At 46.4% G+C, this 21,800-nt stretch overlaps 1 protein-coding gene across 1 annotated transcript; it reads right to left on the bottom strand.

The window, feature by feature from the left end:
* Positions 1–2,218: 2,218 nt before the first annotated feature.
* On the bottom strand, positions 2,219–5,939 carry LOC117850955 (protein YIP4a). The gene is made up of 3 exons (XM_034732845.2): positions 5,457–5,939; positions 3,048–3,122; positions 2,219–2,928 (listed from the first exon to the last, which is right to left on the bottom strand). The coding sequence occupies exons 1-3, from the start codon at positions 5,937–5,939 to the stop codon at positions 2,668–2,670; spliced, it is 819 nt and encodes a 272-aa protein (XP_034588736.1). The 3' UTR covers positions 2,219–2,667.
* Positions 5,940–21,800: the final 15,861 nt, after the last annotated feature.

Below are 21,800 nucleotides of genomic sequence, written 5' to 3'. Positions count from 1 at the left end.
CAATTGCAAGCGCTACGGCAGCAGCGCGAAAGCGAAAACAGATTCTGTCGACTTGTAGGACTAGATTGACGCCTGCGAGCGCGCCTACTGCTTTCTATGGGATGGTCTTTGTACGGCCCCGCGGCCTTGGAACCACCTTGCTTTCTTGGATTGGTATTTGTACGGCAGTGCCTTCTGCTATACCAAGAGCTTGGTTTGGTAATGTTGAATGTGAGAAGCACCGTTCTATCTTAACCAACTGTGCCGACTTGGCGAGATGCAGTTACTTTACATAACCGTTCAACTGATTCAGAGCCAACCATCTACTGGAGTTGTGTTTGTGAATGAATTTCAGGTTTAAGCTATCCACAATCTTGGGACTAAAGATTTCACACGAGTATAGGATGATATCAAGCACCCGAAGAAACCAATGCAAATAATGGTGAAATTACAAATTATTGATACTCTGGAGTCTGAATCATATCAGGTACATGCATGTGTGTTCTTCACGAACACTATTGCGGCATGCCAATTTCTGAACGCAGTTTAATGCAAAGGTTTGCAGGAAAGAAAGAAAAGAACGCCATTACTGCTAAAAGTTCTTCCGATAGTCAAAGGAAAACAATCAAACACAGCTATCCTGCAGTTAAAGATCGATTCATCTTTGCAACTTTCGACTCCATTGCATCAGACTTAATTAACTATCTATACTCTATGCTCTATGCATGATCGAGCAAATCTTAATACGAAAATCGAGCCTACTAGTTTACATGCATACCCATGAACCAATCTTGGGGGATCACCTCGGCCGCTCTTTTCTTCTTCTTCCTCCTCCTCTCGCCCTCCGAGGAATCCCGATCCGCGTGGCCCTCTCCACCGCCGCCCGCGGGCGGCGCCATCCGCCTCGTCGTCTCGGTCTCCCTGTATATAGCTGCCAGCGACCGGAACTTGGGCCTCTTCCTCTCCTCCCCGTGCACGATGCCGCCGTCGCGATCCTTCCCCTCGGGGCACGGCCGATCGGCGCTCCTCCGAGGACTCTCTACCACCGCACCCTTCTTATCCTTCTCCTCCACGCCGGCCGCCGTGGAGCACGCGAAGCTCTCCGCGCCCTTGCCGTCCGGCTCGCCGCCGTCGCCGTCGCCATCATCCTTCCCGGGCGAAGCAACGGAGGACCTTCCGGCGTCGGCGCTCCTCCTGTGGCTCTCCACCGCCGCCTCCTTGTCCTTCTTCCCGCGGCAGCACTTGACGCTGTCCGCGCTCCTGCTCTCGGACCCGCCGTCGTCGTCACCGCCGTCGCCGCCGCTGAGCTGGATGAGCTGCTCCGCGGCTTCCAGGTCGAGCTGGTCCGTCCCCGCCGGCGCCACCGACGACGACCCGACCGCCACGGGCTCCTCCTCCACCACCACCACCGCCTCCTGATGGATCATAGCCACCCGCCGGCCGAGACGCCGCACCGGAAGACGATCGAGGAGGTCGTCGACGGTCGATCTCGCGACGCGGCTAGCTAGCGATCGCGCAAAATAGCGTGGGGCCGCCGGCTGTGGACGGCGTGCGTGTGCTTAAATATAGGTGGGGGCGACGGCGTGCTGGCATGGCAAGGGCAGGGAGGAGGTCCGGTGGTGGTGCCGAGGAAAGACTCGGAAGGTGGCAGGAAGCAGACGCGGCCTTCCCCGGTTTTAGAGGCTTTGCCTGCTTGGAGCCTTGGACTCGTGCGTTTGGCCCGGCTAGATTTAGAAGCCTTCGCGGCTGGAACACATCTTCGAGATCGATTTGGACCCCGTCCACAAATTACAGCTACTGCTGCCTGTTCGGATTCATATATGCGATCGAATCCCTTTTAATGTTCGGGTTCTCTGTGGATTTGTTTGTTTTGTTTTTTGAAATAAAATTTGTATATTCTACCAATGCCGAGAGCCCGAGAGGCAGCCATGAGAGCTCGGCAGCATTTTAATTTTGCAGGCTGCGTCGCCAAGCCTATTTTATTTGGATCCTATTCGTTTTCCACGGCGACTCTAGCGAACGCAGACGCTCCCGGAACGATGGCGACGCATGCTCTGGTCCTCAGACCATCACGCGCATTGGCTCTCGTCTTGACGGGGCCGTGTCGTTGTGGCATGCATTGACCTGGACCGGCGGCCAAGGAACAAGCCGCGTCACGTCATGATGATCGAAAGAACCTTGGTAGTAATAAGACTACTTCGACCAATATAGATAGGTCGTCGGCAATGACCAGGAAAGTTGTGCAGTAGCAAGAATCGTATCGAGTTTACCATGCTGACCCAACACGCAATGATCCGAAATGCATCAATGTGATTGTCAACTTCCATGAAACGAGAACTGAGCGCTGCTCGAGTGTTCCGCACACCCAAACAGATCTGATAAACAAAGTACATCCAGGCTTCAGCAGTCACTCCAAATTATCGACATGCATGGATGCAGAACAGAATACCTATATGGCTATACAGCACTTGTAACTTTTGCCTATTACATCCTAAGCTCCGCAACCTTCTCTTACAAAAATTTGATAACACATTGAAGCAGCCAGCAAAAACAAGAAGAAAGAAAGAAAACGTCAGTTAAGATCTGTATGCAAGAAAAAAGAAGGCGCATGCATTCAGATCATTCACCTAGAAAACAAAACTCAGTATCTCTGATGATACCATAGCAAATCGTCACCAGTTCCCCACCTTAATCTACCGCAATTATGAGGCACCCAACTGAGATATACATGAGGAACACAGGATACAGCGCCAGGGCCTTCCTCCGCGGGTTTACAGCAGCGCTCATGAACGGATATGCTGCCCAGGAGCTCCATGCCAGTGTTACCGTCACCACAACTATCTTTAGCATGACACTGTCTTTCAGCATGCATATCAGAGCACCGACATCCAGAGGGAACAGGCAGTATCCAAGAAGGCTCAGGCTTTGGAAGAAGATGATGTGCCCACCCTGTAGCAGAACATTACAGTCATCACCAAATATTTACATGTCAGGGATCCGCCAATTTTATATGTGTTTGCATTGTGGTACACTGCAAGCAGAGAGAAGTAAGGAGAGGAGGGGCATACCAGCAGTAGAACATTGAGCGTGAGGACTATAGCACCAGCAGCTAATACAGCAAAGGCAACTGCAAACACTTGAGACTACAAAAACAAAAACCAGGTAACTGAAATTAGCACGTGATACGTTATACATTACACAGCACATTGTATGAGAGAAGCAATATTGCAACCTAATGTAGTTTGAATTGTTAAGTCTACAAAGACTACTGTCATACTATTAGGTTAAAGTTCTAATAAAAGGAGAGTCTGAGAAATGACATATGAAACAAGTTATACATACAACAAAGAAATAGGATTCACATCCCGTCAGAAGGAAAGGGCCAGCAGCGGTATATTCTCAAATCTCAACACATAATCTAACAGTAAAACGTTTATCACTTTTAAACACTCGAGGGTGTTCTGCTCATGGAAACATTGGAAGGAAATCATTAAATCGCAGAAAATGGTTATTATTGCTGGATATTTATTTCCACCTTTCAATTTTGCAGCACGAGAAACATTATAAATTGCCACCAAATAGGAGACGGTTAGAATTTTAGCATTAATAAACATATGTTGAAAGGGTGGAAATGCTTATTAATGTTCAGTATTTGAAGACCGCATAAACACATCGCTTCAAATGTTGAAGAGTTCAGCACCAACTTTATTAGAACCTTCTTGTCAATATTCTCTTTTCGCAAGGCAAAAGCATACTGTCTCTTTCATAAGACATGCTGTTTTCTAATAGCATTGTCCCCAACTTCGCAACCCCTGTCCAATAGACATGCCATGAGAATGGCTTTTTGACATCTTGAGCCCACCCAGAAAACTAAGTGGCTGAAATCACTGCAAGTCCAGTTTTCAGTGGTATAGGTGAGGTGGCTACAAACAACTGTAGATGACAGGCAGTGAAGGAATGCCTCCACTACTATGGCCATCTTGCGATAAGATTGAAGAGGCACATTTTAATACAACAAGGAGGTCCTAGAGATAGGGTGAAATACTGAAATATAGGACGGGAACTCAGCTATAAGAAAAGAGCTAAAAGAGAAGCAAACTATTACTGTTGTACAATTCCAGAAGATATTTTCAGGATCCTTTCCCTGTCCACTTAATCTGGCCACTAACAGCCCTCCTTTCAGACACATCAATGGATATGATACAGTTTTTTTTTTGAGGTTATGGATATGATACAGTTATTAGTCTTTCTGCTCTCCTTCACCAATTGTTTTCTTCTCGGCCATTCCAACATTCATGTAAGACCATGCAATGAAGATACCAATCAGATCGGTCAGACCAGATACTTTTGTTGTTTTTCTGGTGGTGTATCTAACCGTGCAAGTGTTCCGCTATTTTTTTTAAATGAAGTATTCCACTATTTGTTGCCACTTCAACAAGCAGCAGCATCTCAACAATGAACCAGTCTGGCAACTGCATTTTCCCCTCCACTGTGATTTGGTTGCCACACATACACTTCATTCTATGAGTTAAGGAGTAAGTTTCTATTTCTGCAGCCGATGGATATGAATGCAGAATTTATGATATTCAGTATTTTTCTTCAGACTATGTGCAGGTACTGGTGTATGATTGTGTGACAAACAAACAATTTGTCCATTCAACACCTATTTATTAGACTGTAAATTCGCATCATAGCCTAAGCAACCAAATTTTCTATGTGGATATTAGAAAGTTAAAAAGTTTGGCTTTGGGTCCACTAGAAAATAGCAAAATAATACTCCACCCGTTCTCAAATATATGTCGTTTAGGACAAGCAAATTATTTCATTTTTGAACTACATTGTTTATCCTAAACGTCATATATTTGTGGATGGAGGTAGTACTTCACATTATATTCAGTCATTTAGGAAGTTATTCGATAAGAAATAGCAATATAATATTTCACATTGCAATCACTCAGAAAATAAATATAGAATACGTAGTGAAGTTAGTCAAATTAGGGCATGATCACCATATCAATCCTCTCTAATAGCAAGGCCCGACATGTGGTGGCAAAAGTATCTGTTTGACCAAACCAACCTACACTTAAAATTTAAAAGGAAGACGAAGTCATGCCAGAGACAGAGCACCCACCGTGGTATGCTTATGATGTAGGAGTAGTGATCTAACGTTGGCGACAATTGTGAATTTGTGATGATCACAATGGGCAGTTTTCACCACTAGCTAGTGGTGCAGCGTAACATTGGCGATTGTTGCGGTGCTCATGATGGAAATTTCGCTACTAGCAACTCCGAAGAACGTGAAGTTTGATAGTTGTGTGTGCTTGTAGACTTCACATTTGGTCGTTTTTTCTTTGTTTTTAGATACAAGTACCCCATTTAGATGATTAACCTGCTAGCTAACTACATTCTTCTTTGATTTCATTTGATTTCACATGACAGAAGGAATGCAGGTAACGAACGTCCAGATCAGGTGGTACCTTCTCGGTGGTGGCCGACCAGGAGAGGATGAGTCCGAGAGAAACGATGAAGAAGAAGGGTCCCCAGAGGTCCCAGTCGCGCAGCGCCTTGCCCGAGTCCTCGCGGAACGGGTTGGGGAAGACGACGAACTTGAGGTTGCTGACGACGCGGTTGAGGTCGCGCTTGACGGTGTCCCAGACGGGCTCGGTGAGCGTGTTGGCGCTGGCGGGCTCGGGGCCGCCGAACCCGTCGGAGGAGATAGGGACGGAGACAGCAATGGTGCCCGAGGCGGGGGCGGAGAACGGCGGCACCGTGGCGGAGAACGGGAGCTTGGCGGCGGCGGCGGGTGGCGCGGAGGAGGAGACGGGGATGGAGGCGCGGGGCGGGGAGGAGGACCGCGCCGCGGGGACGATGGCGACCTGCTGGGAGGGCGAGGCGCGGGCCAGGGTCTCGATCTCGTCCATGTCGGACCGCGCCGACGAGGGGTGGAGGGGGTGCGACATGGTGGGCGGGCGGCGACGCGGCGGGAGGATCCGCGATCCCTCGCTCGAAGGGAAGGGAAAGGGAATTGCCTGCCGCCGGCCGGCTGCGTTGGGCCAAGGAGGGGAGAGGCGAGCGGAGGAGGGAACACGTGGAGCTCCGTGGGACCGGGCGACGGACGGGGCGGGCGGGGGGAATCGGTCGGAGAAATGCGCACGGTGCGTTCGATCGCATGGACACAGCAACGATAAGCCTAAGCTGCATGCATGCATGCTCCTTGAATCAAAGATCAGTGAAAATCCACAAGCACGGGTTCGCACAACACTATAACAGCACGATAAAGCGGAGTTTGCATGACCTTCTGCACAGTACCAAGTTGCGAATCGTGTAAACTACTTCTAACACTACTCGTAGTTGATGAGAACTCCACGCATCAGCCAGAACCAGAACCGGACCATCTAATCTTGTTGCTACTATTGCCATGCAATGTTCGTATCTGACAGCGAAATGCAGAACGCTTCTGCACCTCGTCACATGCCACGGAGCCCACACAGCAGCACTGCGGCGACGAGTCCACCGGCGAGCCAGCGAAGCAAGGCGCCGCCGCCGCTCGCGGTCGCGGGCGCCGACGCAGAGGAGCAGTCGCCCCACCTGCTACTCGCCTTCCCGTTGTCCGGCTGCACCGGGTTACCGCAGCGGTAGCTCACCTCGAACCGCATGTAGCAGCCGTAGCTGAGCACCCGCCCGCCGCGGAGCCACCCGGCGCCGGCGCCCCCGCACGACAGCGCCGCCTGATACGCCGACCCCTTCAGGCACCGGAGGCAGTCCGCGCGGTCGTCCCCCGTGCACTGCGCCAGGGCGCGCACCGTCATGCCGTGGTTGTAGTCGCTCCGCTGCTCCCCCGCGGCCAGTGTCCGCGTCGGCTCGTCGGCGGCGCGCTGCGCCAGGTCCGCGAGCAGCCAGAAGAACGTCGGGTCGGGGTACGTCGAGTAGTAGTAGCTGTCGACGAACAGGCGGCCCCTGTCGCCGTCGTCCAGGTACGACCTGGGAATGTCGCCGTCGCACAGCACCTTGCGGCGGTCGTCGTCGCCGTCCCGCGCCGCGGCGGCGTCGGCGTAGTAGGCGAGGAAGCACCCGTCGGACCAGGCCCCGCCGCGGCGGCCGGTGGGGCCGCCGCAGCCGCCGGTGATGTTCCGCGCGGCGGCGGCGAGGCACGCGCGGCAGTCCTCCGGGGACGAGTCGTTGCCGATGCAGACCCCGCGGGCGAAGGCGCCGCCGCGGGACAGGACGGCGGAGCCCTCCGGCGTCGCGGCGGAGGGGAGCGCCGCGAGGAGATCGGCAACGTTGGCGCTGCTGTTCTTGGACGCCGTGCCTGAGCCGTCACCGCAGTCGAGCAGGAGGAAGCGGCCGTCTCCCTCGACGTGCTCATCGAACGCGCCGGCGCCTGGTGCTGCAGCTACTACGAGGAAAAGGAAGGCGAGGAGGAGGGCGGGAAGGGTTGGCGACGCCATGGCGATGGCTACCGCCGGCCGGCGCCTTGGTTCTCACTTCTCAACGCGGGGCAGGATGGTGGGATCGGAGGAGGCGCTGATCTCTGATGCACCAGCTAGCTCAATGACGTTTGCCGGACTGCTCGCGGGGTGCAAGTACACTGCCCGAAGAGGAAAGCTGAAGTGAGCAAGCAACGACGGGAAATTTCGTCGAACGCATATGTACTGCCGAGCCGCGTCGATCACATGCGACGAGGCTGAAGATGAACAGAACCGCAGGCTGAAGTGAGCAAGCAGCGACAGATGAAGCAGTGCCCCGAACTTGTGTGTGTGTGTGTGTGTGTGTGTGTGTGTGTGTGTGTGTGTGTGTTAACAGCTGACGAGGCGCTGCGTGTGTTTGCAGCGTGTTTACGAGAAGTTTTGGCAACCTGCGACCCGGCGCGGCAGGCCTAAACTGGGAGGTACGGCACGGGCATTGGCCGGTTGATATCTCCCACACGGCTTCAATGGGCTTCAGTACAGTAATGGAATGCAGTGTAACAGATCAAGATGGGACAATGCATGTGACTTGGCAGCATGTTTAGCGTGCCCTGCTCTAGTTGTTACTATATCCAGTGACAGAAACAATATAATAAGCGGTCAAGCGTGATCAGTGAGCTGCTTCCTTTTTTTTTTTTGAAATGTAAAGCGAGCTGCTTCCTAGATCGTCTTATCTTATCTTATTCCACTCCTGCAAATAGTATATGGGAATACTGCTAGCTACTAAGGAGAAGGAGAACAGTACAAAAGTTATAGAAAACGGCAGATGACAATTGAGTCTTCTGGAGGTTAACCACTTAACCTCACCTGATTTTTGTTGCTCTTGCAGTCTTGCTCCAGCCTCCACGATCGGTGATGTGACAACTGACAAGCTAAAGTATGCTCTCATTCTTCTCCGGCAAAGGGACGGGCCAAGGTGCTTCAGTTTGATGGGTGGCTCATCGACGTTATTAGATCGGTGACGCCGATGAGGTGAGCGCGGAGGCGCGCCAGGTGGTGGCGGCATGATCGAACTGAATCGGAGAGGAAGAACAAAGGTGATCACGTGGAATTGGAAAGTCAGGGAAGGCATATATATATGTAGATCATCGAATTTCCCAATACTACTTTGCAAGAAAATCGGTGTATAGAATAAATGCAACAAACTGATATCCAATACATATATTTTATTTTATTCATTTCTTATTTTTAAGAAGCAATGTTTGGAATGTATTATTTTAGCATCCTAAGCGTACAATTTTAATATCTTTATATGCTATTTCAATATTTCCACATAGAATGTTTTAACTTTCTAAACATATATTTTTACATGCTATTTGAACATTTCCACATAGACTGTTGACCTCAATTATATGACAAGGTGGCCCGCGCAAATAGCGCAGGTAGCTAGCATATTTTGTTATTATAATTTTTTTCTAATAGTTCAATCAATGTACCATCTATGTTTTTTCATGATCATATTTTGTGATGTATTCCTTTTCAACTTGAGTTAAGGAGAAATAGGAATACCTTATGTATAATCATATTTTTTGTATTTATTAAATATAATATAAAGATTTTTTGCTTTTTTAACATAACTATAATTTTAATTTATTCACTTGCGATGTACATTTTTTAATAAGAGTTTTCATTATGGTGGTCAATTATCCTTATAATTTTTTTTGAAAGAAGATCTAGGTGAATGTTTACGATCAGATATAATAATCAGAATTGAGTTTGAACCAAAACATTATTGAGCATTAGTCACATCCTCTTTAGTTCTTTCATATCCGAATTACTCTTTTATACTTCTTATTGCTATTGCACATTTTCCCACCATGAATCATCCGACGGGATTAATAAATTCATCATTGCACGGGCAATATACCACCCTTTTCTATCCAGTTTGAGACTGCTCCACTACTCAATTTTCAGGTCCTTAGTTCATTATGTTGGATTGACATAGCAGGTAAAGGGGGCTTCAGAAATTGTTCGAGCGATTTCACCATAGAATTTTAGAGTGGATCCTCTCTCTCTCACTCATACCCCAGGTCACATCTCTACTTTCCTCCACGGTGGGGCCTCAATGCGTGTTAGCACCATGGGTTATGACTTTCGAATCCTTTTAGGCCTTCGATACCCCCCCTTTAATGCACTAATATTCTTTTTGCATTTCTAGCCACGCATTTCAATCTTCCTTTTCTACTCACTCGTAGGGGTCCATACCCCAAGAAAGGGGGAGAGAGTCAACTGGGGACATTGATCCGAAGATCGAGTACACTTCTTGAGCAATCCCATATAATTACCCTACCCCTAGCATGAACTGAGCCTCCATACCTTCGTCAAGATAACGTACATAGGATACCATATTTTAAAATATAAAAAGGAGTAAGTAGTTGTGATATGAAAAAATGAATCCTTTTGTAGGCTGGTAGCTAGTCATTGATCGGTAAAAACGAAAAAGGTCAATGTGATGGAGGAGAAAGAAATAGTAGCAACATGGTCCCAGGCATTTAACATTCTACTTGCAGCAGGGGAAAGTAAAATGCAAGGGAGGAATCCAAGCCAAAGCTAAGTGTGCCGGTCACTAGATCCGTTCTACCCTGTGCCGGATCCACGCTATCAAGGTCTTGAGGTGGCCTTCCCTCATTGGCGATGGTACTCTGTTGTTGTCATCAATGGAGTAGCTGTGCCCTATCCAACACCCTCTAACCGTTGTTCAATGTAGGGTTGAACCCCTTTGTGACACCCAGTGTTAATGACAACTTAAGTATGACATTAAGAAGCTAATGGTGAAGTTTGGATTAAAGGAAGATAATTTGAGCCAAAGTCGAATTTGAGCCGAATTCGACCAAATTTGCAATTTGGAGTTTCAAATTCGAATAAATTTGGCAAACATATGAAATGGAGACTTGAGAGTACTTAGAACTCAAGAGAGTGTAGTTGGTGGTCTAATTCAAGTCATAAACCTCTTAGAAATACAATTGAAAATGAAATTGATGAAGTTACTGTGCATCGTCCGAAAACGCGTGAATCGAAAATAATATCGAGTACACAACTTTGGAGCCAATTTCTGGAGAATTGTTCTTGTAAGTGAGTAGATGTTTTTCGACATTAGTGAAATATGGACTATGAAGAAGGTAAATGAAATGTTGTTGGCCACAGAAAGTGGAAGGTTCGAATTTAAAATGAAGCCTAAAATCAGAAAGTAAGCAGATTTTAGCCTTATCGCCAAGAAAATCCTAAGTCTGAAAACAGCATTGACTAGCAATGTTTGGAGTGAATTTCAGAAAAATCCAGTATAAAAGGTATATGAGTTCATGTGCAAAATGGAATATTTGTTAGTTGTATAACAAGGATAGCCAAGGTTCAAGCTGTATGGAAGGAGTTTAAGCAATTTAAATTGAGCTCAAAGTAGGGAAGAAGTCTCTGTTTTGGAACCTGACGAGACTGAATGACCAAGGTTCAGTTACACAAGGTTCTGGTCGAACTTAGAGCTTCAAAATCTCAGTGTTAGGGTGCTCATCTCGGTTGAGGGTCAATATATCAATGGAAGTACTTGGACTACTCTACAAGTTTGCTTAAGGAACATTTGGACCTTTGGATTTGAAATTGGTCGATGGGGAAGTCTGAATTTCGGAGAAGAAGAAGAAGAAAGAAGAGGAAACAGGCGAAACAGAGGACAGAGCTGTGCCGCTGCCAGCACCTCTGCCCGCCAGCTAGCGCAACAACCCCAACCGCGCCACGCACGCCTTCAAGTCGCCGATGTGGCCTCCATGCACGCAGTGAACGCTTGAATAACTACCGCTCCCGCCTTCATCCGTTTACCTGCCACCTTTTTCACCAGAGCAAGCAGAGCACGACAGTAGCGCCACCGCCGGCCGATTCCACCGCGCCGCCGCTCCTCTCCTCGATTCCTTCCACACGAAGCTCCGCTAGCCCCTCGTCGACACCCTACACCACTCCGTCCACCAGTTTTCCCACCGGCAAGCCACACCCGCCGCATCTCCTGTTCGCCCACCGCCACCACTGCTCCTTCGGTGAGCTCTATGTGCCGCCCTTCTCCATTCTTGTGCTCAGGTTTAGAAGCTTATCCAGGTCGCATAGGGACCGTAGGGCGCCTCCGCCGGTCGCTTGCGCCACCGCCGGACCTAGAAGCCGACCAGCCTTCGGCCATGGCCGCCGCCGCCCGTGGAGACCCCGGCTCCTGCAGGTGCGCCAGGGGCTGGGGGTGCTCCCCGGCCTGGCCTCGCCGCCAGCGAGCCGCCGGCCTTGCCCGCCCCGGCGCCCTGCTTTGGTGTCGGGCAGGGGAGGTCTGGCCGGTTGGCCCCACGCGCCAGTGAGGAAAGGTAGGGTAGGGGCCGGTAGAAATAGATTCCAGGGGAGGGTTTCGGATAAGATAAGGAACTTTCGGTTTTAAAATAGATTTAAATAACTGTTGCACCTTTTAATTCACCAAAATTTGTAGAAGTACCCAAAAATAGTGAAATAAATTTTAATAGGTTTGTTTTTATTTCCTTTACACATTAAAATTGTTAAAACTTATTTGTTTATAGAAACATTTTGGGTATTTATTTAGTGCCTTTAATTAAAGGTATTAAATAAATACTTAATAATTCCAAAATACATAAAATATGAACTAATGCTTTTCTAATTACAAATTAATCATAATATATAGTAATTAGAAGTTTAAGATTAGAAAATATTTATGGTTCTTTTCAAAAATAAAGGAAAAGGGCTTACGTTTTTAAATAAAAAGATAAAGATTAAGTATTTATTTAATGTTTTTACTTAAAATATTTAAGTAAATGCTTAAGCTTTATAAATAAATAAAATTTTCTGAATAATGTTTTGATTAATTCCAAACAAATGTTAATCTATAGTTTTGCATTTTCTTTTACATTAGAAATTATCTCAAATGCTTTTCAAAAATAAAACGAAAAGTCTAAAATGTGTTTAAGTAAGGGAGTTTAAATCGCGAGTTAGACGTTATGGGTCGAGTTTTGTTGGCTTGCAACTTTATCATGAAGTTAAGTTGTCTAAGTCATTGTTGGCTTGCAACTTTATCATGAAGGAAGTTGTATAGTCTTGTGCTTAAAAGTTGCATCTCTGACTCATGCATGCACTTTATCGTAGACACTGAAGCTCCAGAAGCAGGATTTCTGGAAATTTCTGAAGAACCTTCGGAGTTTGAAGAGATTGTTGAGTTGGTCCCCTGTGAAGCCGGACCGTCGGACAACGCTAACATTTTTACAGATCAAGGCAAGCCCCGGTGCATTTAAGCCTATCTACTTTTGGAGTTATTATTTCATGTGTCCAACTATTGGTTACTTTCTTTATGAATGCATTAAGTCTAGGAGTTGATTGAAAACTTACTTTTATGCATAATCTAACCTTGTTAGTAAGGACATCTTTGCCACTTGTTCAATAATTAGTAAGTATCCCATGTTTAGCAAAGCATAGTCGCGCTACCTTTATCATTTCTGAGTACATATGGTACTCAGCAACTTAAGGTAACATTGTCATACATATGTATATCAAAGAAATGACCGATTTTAGGGAAGATAGTGGACGGAGGCTTGGATGAAATCAAGAAAGGAGTCTTGAGTTCCGTAGTTCCATCTACTCGGTTAATTTGATTAAGGACCGATCGTTGTGTTAACCAGTGATCAAGTGATATTATCTGGTTGCTTACTGCCATATGGGAACCAGCAAGCCCGGTAGGTTAGTTGGCTCTCTGATCGGAAATATTTCGTACCCATGCTTGGCGTGCAGTGGAAGGGCAGGGTATAACAACTCTACCTAAATTAAGTGCTTCTAAATGTAAACCAGTGTTTAATCCCTAATTAAAAAAGGTGAAATGACCTTTATAACCCTAAGAAGCTCTTTATGGAGTTTGAATTAAAACTTGGAATTTTATATACAAACTTAAGTTTCTGCCTAAATAAGAGTTGTAAAACTTTTTAATTCAAACAACTTTTGTTAAAGGCACTTTGACTAATTCGGAGTGGAAGGAAGTCAAAAACAGCAATCAAAACCGGACTACTAAAGAACCCCAAAAACCCCTTAAGTCCTGGAATTCGAGTTGTCTTCCAACTTTGCAAGCTTTTATCTCACAAATTCCTATCTAAACTCAAGTCAGGCCCTTAACGAAAGTTGTAGTACCTCGAGTGTGTTCCAACTTTGTTACACTGACCTAGGTCCAAATCGGGCCATAACCTGTTCAAAACCCCGGTCAAAGTTTGGTAAAACAGTCAACTCACCCCTAATGCCTTAAAAATCCTAAGTCTGGAAAACTGAGCAGGTTACACCTCTTGGCGAGGGTGTTCCTCCAATTTTCTGAACTAAGCTCAAGAAATAACCTAAATAAATGTTCAAGTCCTCAGTTTGTAGAACAACTCTTTCAATAACACCTTGGTCTAATTCGACTTGGAAGCTGCCCAAAAATCGACTCAAACATAGCTAGGTCCCTGAAATCTTATCTCTCCGGCCAAATTTGGCTAAGTCTGGAATTCCAGATTTTTAGCAAACTTTGGCACGATTTATCTTCAAATCCTTTCACAATCTAAACCGACACCTTAAACAAAGTTTGAAGAACGTCCAGAGTTAAGAAAGTTTGTTTAAAAGAGTTTTGAAAGTTGTGTTGAAAAATCTGGAGAAAGATTGCCCCAAAGCTGGTCGGGCTTGCTGCCCGAAGGGAGCCTCGATGCCCGCGCGCCAGAGCACGTTCGCTCGCGCGCCGCGCGCCGCGTGGCCGCCGGCCACCGGCAGCTCACCGGCGCCCTATCACCAGCGTGACAGCGACAGGGCAAGGGCCACGGCGCCCAACCCGTGCCTGCGACAGGACGGGGCGAACGCCGGGCTAGCCAACCGCCGGCCGCGCGCGTGTCCGCTTCCTCCTGCCGCGGCTCTGCTCCGCCAACCGCGCGCGCGCCCGTCTGCCGGAGAAGCCGCCACGCCAATGCCGTCCCGCGCCTCCGCCTGCTCGTCCAACCCCCACGGTAGCCCTCCGCCTCGCCCGCCCGACAGACCGGAAACCTCAGTCGCGCGTCGCCTAAGGCCAATCGCCGCCGGAGGCCACCCGGAGCTCCGCCTCCTCTGCCCAATGGCGCCGCTGGCCAATGGCCGCCTTGCCCACGCACCCGCCACTCCCGGCCTTATCCCTCCCCCACCGGAGCCCCGCCTCGACCCTCCGCTCCACCCCGGCCCTATAAAAGGGTCCCCCTCACCGGCAACGCCACCCCTTTGCCACCGCCCGCACACGCGCCACTGTTTCCTCCTCTGCGCCGCCGCTAAGCTCCCGTGGAGCTCACCCCTCCGCGCCACCCCGCACTCTGGTGACTTCACCGCCCGCTTCGTCACCTCCCCGCGCACGTCTTCGAGCAGTCCGTCGCCTTCCCGACGCCGCCGGTGCGCCGGAACGCCGCCCGCACCGCCGCCAGCCGAGCTCCGCCGCCACCGACGCGTTTTGCTTCCCGCCGGCCATCTCCGTTGCCCCAACCCTGCCAAACCAAGCTCAGGTGAGCCCCCGCGCCCTCCCGGCCACTTGTCATCCCATCATCGCCGGCGAACCGCCGGGAATTTTCCCGCCACCGCCGCGCGCGCCCCGGGGACCACTTTGCATCGTCCTCTTTCTTTCCAGGGGTCTGGGCGTAAAACTCAGGGACCTCTGCATAGCTTAACCATAAACCCAGGGGCTAGCTTGCATTTTTGCCACGGCTTTTCTTTTAATAATAGGCACGAAAAGGGTTTAACTTTGGAAATGCCCAGTAAATCATAGAAAAATCATAAAAATGCCAAACCACTTTTGTTGGAATCCTTGATCTGTCTAGTTTCTAAGAAAAATAAGTTTGCTCAGGTTACTGTGGTAAATAATATCCTATGCTTTTAATCATGGTTTAGGCCTTTTAAATTCTAATAAATGGAAGAAAGGTAGGAAAAATATGAAACCAACTCTATGATGCTTGTTTATATGTGTAGAAACTCAGAAAAATGGTTAGGGCACTGGTCTAACACTTTAAGTCACTGTTTTGACTTTAAGTTGGTAATCTAAGTATAAATCTTCTTTTTTGCATAATAATTGTTCTAGAACTCAGAAAAATGTGAAACTAGTTGGGTTAATTTTTTTTTGCTGAGAAGTTTGCAAGAAAATGTAAGTTGTTATGCAAATCAGAAAGAAGACCACCTTCCTCATTAAACATGTGTAATTACAAAGGAAATAGAATAAATAGTTAATCTTCTCCAAAAATTGTGAAAAATTCACCAATGCTCCTGTAACCTACCCTTAATACACGGGTTAAGTTTCACCCCCTGTTGCACAGTAACTTTAAAGATAGAAAAGGTTAAGTTCATTTTACCTTAAATAAAGAAATGCATATAACTCCTTTTTAAGTCATCCGTTGGCCCTCAAACTTTTACAGTGACCTAGTAATGGCTTAAAAGAGGTGCTGTAATTCTAGCAATGCCTTTAACTACTGTTTGAAATAGGATGTCATTTTCGGTTAATTAAGCAACCTAAAGGAATAAAAGGAAAACACGAACTCTAATACGATAAATGAGTGGAAATTGAAAGAGGTACATAAAAACATTCAGAAATAAGTGATTGAGCTAATTGCACCCAAACCACCCAAATGCAACCCTTCACTCTCTTTATGCAACTCTAAATGCAAAAGCACTATATATGTACACAATCGCCATTCAACGCGAACTCAAGTTTAAAGCGACCACTCCTGTTGAAGTTAAAAGAAAGCAAACCTCGCCTTGTTATGGCTGTTGTAACTCTTGTTTTCAGCCATGCCTTGTATCGTTGATTAAACGTGCGAGTCCAACTAAGTGTTTGCATGTGCATGTCGTATAGAAGCAAATCTCGCCGACGGAACTTACGAGCTCCACCCGGCACCGGAAGAAGACCCCGCTGCGGAACTTCACCCCTTCGAAGGCGAGCCCGAACCGGAGCAAGACCCTGAGGACCCGCTAACCCTTCCTGAAGGCAAGCCCCGGAGCATAATTTCCTATCTTGAGTTCATGCAATATTATTGATTACTTGATTGCGCATTTACGTCTTTAGGAGTTGTAATGAACCCTTAGATGCATAAACTTAGTACCTTGTTTGAATACTAGCTGCTAAAGTCGCGTAGTTGCAATGCTTAATAGGTTCCGGTAAAAGTCGAGTGATTCCCTGTCACTCGCGAGTTATAGGAGTTGAATGTCTACTTATGTTGCAACTATAAGGACGACGGACGGGGTCGGACTTATGTTCGATACTTGGTGGTTTTCCCCGTTTGTCTAAAGGAAATTGATCTAAGGTCGAAACGTGTCGGCGTTCGTGATCAAGTGTTTGAAAGTACTAATCTCATACCTAGTATGGGATGGGGAAGCCTAGTACCTAAGTGAACTGGGACGTGGCTTATACTCCTCCTGTCCTTGGAACGTCGTTCCCATGGTGCATCATGTGGGTGCAGTGGCGCTCACAGTACGGCAGAGGCCGGGACTGTGGAGCATTGCACACCAAAGGCAGTTTGGCCCTGACACGTGCCTAAGGGATCGATAGGAACGGCTGACAAATGAAGCGACCCATTGTGGTGCGCGGATGTCGTGAGATTAGGTTCGCCATGCATGGTTAATAAATTCGAATCGATTCGTCTGCCTTTCACAGTTTGGGACTACTTGATCGCTATTCTGCACTGAGTAACGATGAAACATGATTACAAGATTAAGTTGATGCTTGTTAAGTAATTACTTGGAGATCATGTTTGCTTAGTATACATGCTAATCTAGACTGGATAAAGAACGTAGAACATGAGCTAAAATATTGAAAACAAGGACCAACTTTAGACGCTTTTGGCAAAGAAAACCCCAGAGCCAGAAAGCCTTGCATGTCTAGGTCTTGGTCGTGTTTTTCCCTCGACGGGTCAGTCTTGCTGAGTATTAGTTGCTCAGCCTTGTTGTGGCTAATCTTTTTCAGGTGATGTTAATAGTTTGGTTGCTGGTACCACTTGGCCTACCCAGCTCCCTCTGGGCTAGACCGTCAAGTGGGATCCCTCCTCGGACGGCGAGGGAAGGGATTTTTGATGTCATGATCGGCTCCGTCGTGATGTCATGTATCGACATTTAGCTTCCGCTGGTTTTATTTGACTTTTCGAACCCTGCAACTCGTTTGAACTTCAGAACTCTGATGTAATAATTTGTGAGACTAAGTTGTGATGGAATGTTGTAACCTATGTGCTACTCACCTTCATGTGAGCGATGCTTCTCGATCCTGTTCACGTGGTTAATCAGATGAAATCCGACGGTCGACCAGGTTGACTTGCTTAAAGTGCATCATCGTGTGTTATGCGGCTTCAATGCATTTTAGCCAAGTTAATTTGGGCGGTTCCGCCACACAGGGGCGTAGCCTGAAACTCACATTGGAGATCGGGCCAGACATGGGGTCCCATGTGGGGGTGCGTCCCTGGGTTCGAGTAGTCATATTTCCGATCGTTGGGTACAGCTAATCGAAAGGTCGTTATGTGCAACCCGGACAGTTGTATATAGCTGGTGGTCGGGTATCTCCTGCAGGATGTAAAACGGTCCGGATCGCCGCAATTCTCGGATATGAATGCACTTGATCATTGCTTGAGCATCGTAGTGTAACAAAGAGAAGGGAACCATTTGCTTTGAATAACTATGTTGTATGACTTAGTTCTATCTGGTTGCTAAAATATTTTTCGTCATCTAGACTGGTCAGGTAACGAACTCAACTGACGTAAAAGATAAAACTAAGGTTTCACTTCTAGTAAGCTCTTTCTGCAAAATGTGAGTCAGCCAATACACCATAAAGCTATCATACAGTATACAGGAAGTATTTATATTGGTTAGACGGATCAGACTTGCTGAGTACTTCGTACTCAGGGGATCCTTTGTTGTTGTTTTCAGAAACCCAGCAGGGACCCACCGAGGAGGAAGCTGTGAAGAACCAGGGTATCTTATGAGTCTCATGATACCCTAGAATAAACTTAGATGTTTAATTACTTACCCCGGACTGGTTTATATTTTAAAATCTTAGCAATGGTTTAACTTGCACTGTTAAGTTTCTTCAATCTATGGTTTGTAATAAATCGTACCTCTGTTATATATGTAAAAATGTAATGTTTGTTGATGCTCTCCCATCGTGGAAGTGATCCTGATGTATGGCTATGGATCACACCGTGGAGGTTTTCAAGGAGTTCTGTGAACAGAACCCTTGACAGACTACGGGACTTACACTATTTTAAGTGTGTTTTGGGTAATTGTTGTTCTGACAGTAATTAGGCGCACTTAAGCCAGTTTAAGTTGGGCGGTTCCACCACACCCTTGATAGCCATGAATTGAGTGTAGCTCAATTAGTTAGGTTTGTTATACCACACGGGTTTGAGTTCTCGACTTGCGATAGGTGCTCATGTTATGTTAGACTTATTTTCGGAATTAAAGATTCTATTACTTTGTTGGTAGGCATCTGTGCATCGATGGTCAAGCACCTATGGTGACTTTGTCAACCTCAAGAACTGCAAGCTCTGTCTCTGCCTCTTGGCCTTGCTCATATGCGTATTTACATAGATGAGTATGCATATAGATGAGTATGCCCGTATTTAAGCTTTTTGCGTTTGTATGTTGTTATGTAAAAAAAGAGTCTTGACAACGAATCCAATTGTAGAATCTTTGTTTGGTAAACCATAAAAGATCAACTTTGTCTAAGCCACATTTGTATCCATTAGTTCTAAAAGATTTAGCATCTAAATGAGCAGTTGGGGATAAAACTGGCATGCTAATAGACCTAAAAACTATTAATAGCCCTCATGCGTGATGACTACTCATTTTGTTCAAAAACGAATACAATTCTAGGCAAAAGGAAACATTCTTGGGATGGGGATTTCACCTTTGGTGACTCATAGGGAAGCAGTGGCACGACATTGCCAATGAACCCTAGGGTGAGGCGGTTGTCACTGGTGACGGTCGCCTGCGGCAGTTGTGCGCCGAGTCTGTAGCTCAATGCCGCTAGCTCCCAGACTTCATTGGTGACGGGCACATCGGGTGAGCTCGATGAGGGGCGAATAGGTTAGAGGTCGAGGCACTTCATGAGAATTAATCGAAGGGAGAAGTGGTAGAGAAATAAAGGAGAGATACATCTGAAGGACTGGCGACGACATGTGCGCGATTGTGCGATGTCACTTTCGGTGCGATGGAGGAACATGGGGTGAGAGGAGTTGAGAGGGACGCCGATCATCTGCAAGTGATAAGAAGGCTGATGCTCGGTGTTGGTGTGGTAGAACCACCCAAATTGACCCAGCTAAAGTGTGCTTAACATCGCCTTAAATGCGAATAGACACTTTAATCGAATTAAGATGGTAGTCTGTCAGGTTTCACCCAATACAACCATGTGTTTCTAATCGAAACAAGCATACAAAGCTCGCACGAAGACAAGTTCAGAGATTACAACAATCTAGATAAGAAATTACATGTCCCAAATTAAGTTATTACAACCGAATGTTCAAATGCATAAAAGTAGATTTCAGAGTTTCAAAGCAGTGGAATATTACGGTAGTCTAACATCGATACAAGAATACCATGGTGAAGCCTGCCATGATATCAATCACCGCGTTCCTCGCTGACCGAGGACGGGTCCCACTCGATAGTCCAATCCGGAGGGAGTTGGGATGGCCAAGTCAGACTAGCAGCCAACTCAACATTATCTGAAAATATAGCCACAAGCAAGGCTGAGTATACTAATACTCCGCAAGACTTACCCGTTAGGTGGCATCTAATCCACCGACTCCTAGATATGCAAGGCTTTTTGGCTGAGGGTTTGTTTTTGCTAAAAGCTTCTAAAGTGGATCCTTACTTTCAAGTTTTAGCATCAAGTTCTAGTTGATTAACCATTCTAAGTAAGCACCTGTTCTAAGAAAGCATGGTAGAAGAAGCAATTTAATCAAGCATCAGTATTAAGCACCATCCTTGTTCATCTTCTTACTCAATGCAAGAAAAGAGGTCAAGCAGTCCCAAATTATGAGAAGTAGACGATTCGAATCAAATTTATTAACCTTGCAAGGTGGACCTAAACACACGAAATATGCTACTACCGCCACGGGTTCACATATATCAACGGTTCCCATCAATTCGCGGTGCTTTTCCAGATCCCACTTCCCTTGGATACAAGGCCCCACTGGTCCCGGAACGATGTTGTACCGTGGCTGCACTTGTACCCACATGGTGCATAGGAGAACTCGGTTCCAGAGAGAGCAGGGGAAAGGTCTAAGCTGGTTCAATCAGGTACTAGGCTTACTGATTCCCCATACTCTCAACATGTGCTTAGTACGTTCAAACACTTGACCAAGACTCCCACATGTTTTGACCTTAGCATTTTCTGTCTATACAGACGGGGCATCAACCATCTCAGAATAGAGTACCAAGCCCCACCCGTCAACCTTATGATTCCAACATAAGTAAACAAGCAACTCCTATAACTCGCGAGTGACAGGAAATCACTTGACTTTTATTGTGTCATTATTCAGTATAGCAACTACGCGACTTAATATACTAGTATTCAACACATAGGTACTAGGAGCATGCAACTAAGGTTTCAAGCAACTCCTATGAACTTAATGCACAAACATAAGTAACATACGTATTACATAATTTTAGAAACCAAGGTTATGCTCCGGGGCTTGCCTTCTTGCCCTAAATCAGCCTTGGACTCTTCCGAACTTTAGTTCGGGCCTTGGTTTTCCTCGATCATGTTCAGCTCAGCAGGAGGGTGTCCTTCTTCACGTTCCGAGCCAAGCTCGTACGTTCCATCAGCGAGGTTACCTTCTACACAAGATGCATATGCATAAGATTTCGTTCACAAACTTTCATAACATAGGTTTTATCTCATTAATTGTTGCACAAGCATAGGGTGTATTTTGGACCACATTTACTTAGACAAGTTTTTGAACTTTTCTTTCTTCGTAAAATAAGGTGTGACATGATTAAAACTCATGGTTTACTTTGATGGTGATTGTGTACACATATAAGATTTTACAACTTAAAACTCATAAAGAAAGGTGGGGGTCATTTTGGTGTTGCTTCGCATTCATTTGGAAAGTTATCATGTTTCTGAGTTATTAAACAAATACCATTAAGCATATTACATCTAAAAAGGCTTGTAAATCAACCAGAAAAGCATCAACATCATTGGATTGTAGGTGGAAAACAAGGCTAATAGAAGTGGTTTCATCATTTTATCAATTTTTCACTAATTATCATGCACTTAACAATATTAAGATAGCAAACAAGCATTTAAATTAAAAATAGTATGAATATCATAGATTACACTAACACAAGTTACATATCTAAAACATGCATGTTAAATGGAGGCTAACA

The sequence above is a fragment of the Setaria viridis genome, chromosome 3 (assembly GCF_005286985.2).
Source record: "Setaria viridis chromosome 3, Setaria_viridis_v4.0, whole genome shotgun sequence".
Classification (NCBI taxonomy): domain Eukaryota; kingdom Viridiplantae; phylum Streptophyta; class Magnoliopsida; order Poales; family Poaceae; genus Setaria; species Setaria viridis.
Note: the sequence above shows the minus strand (reverse complement) of the source record. Positions and strands in the feature narration are given on the sequence as shown.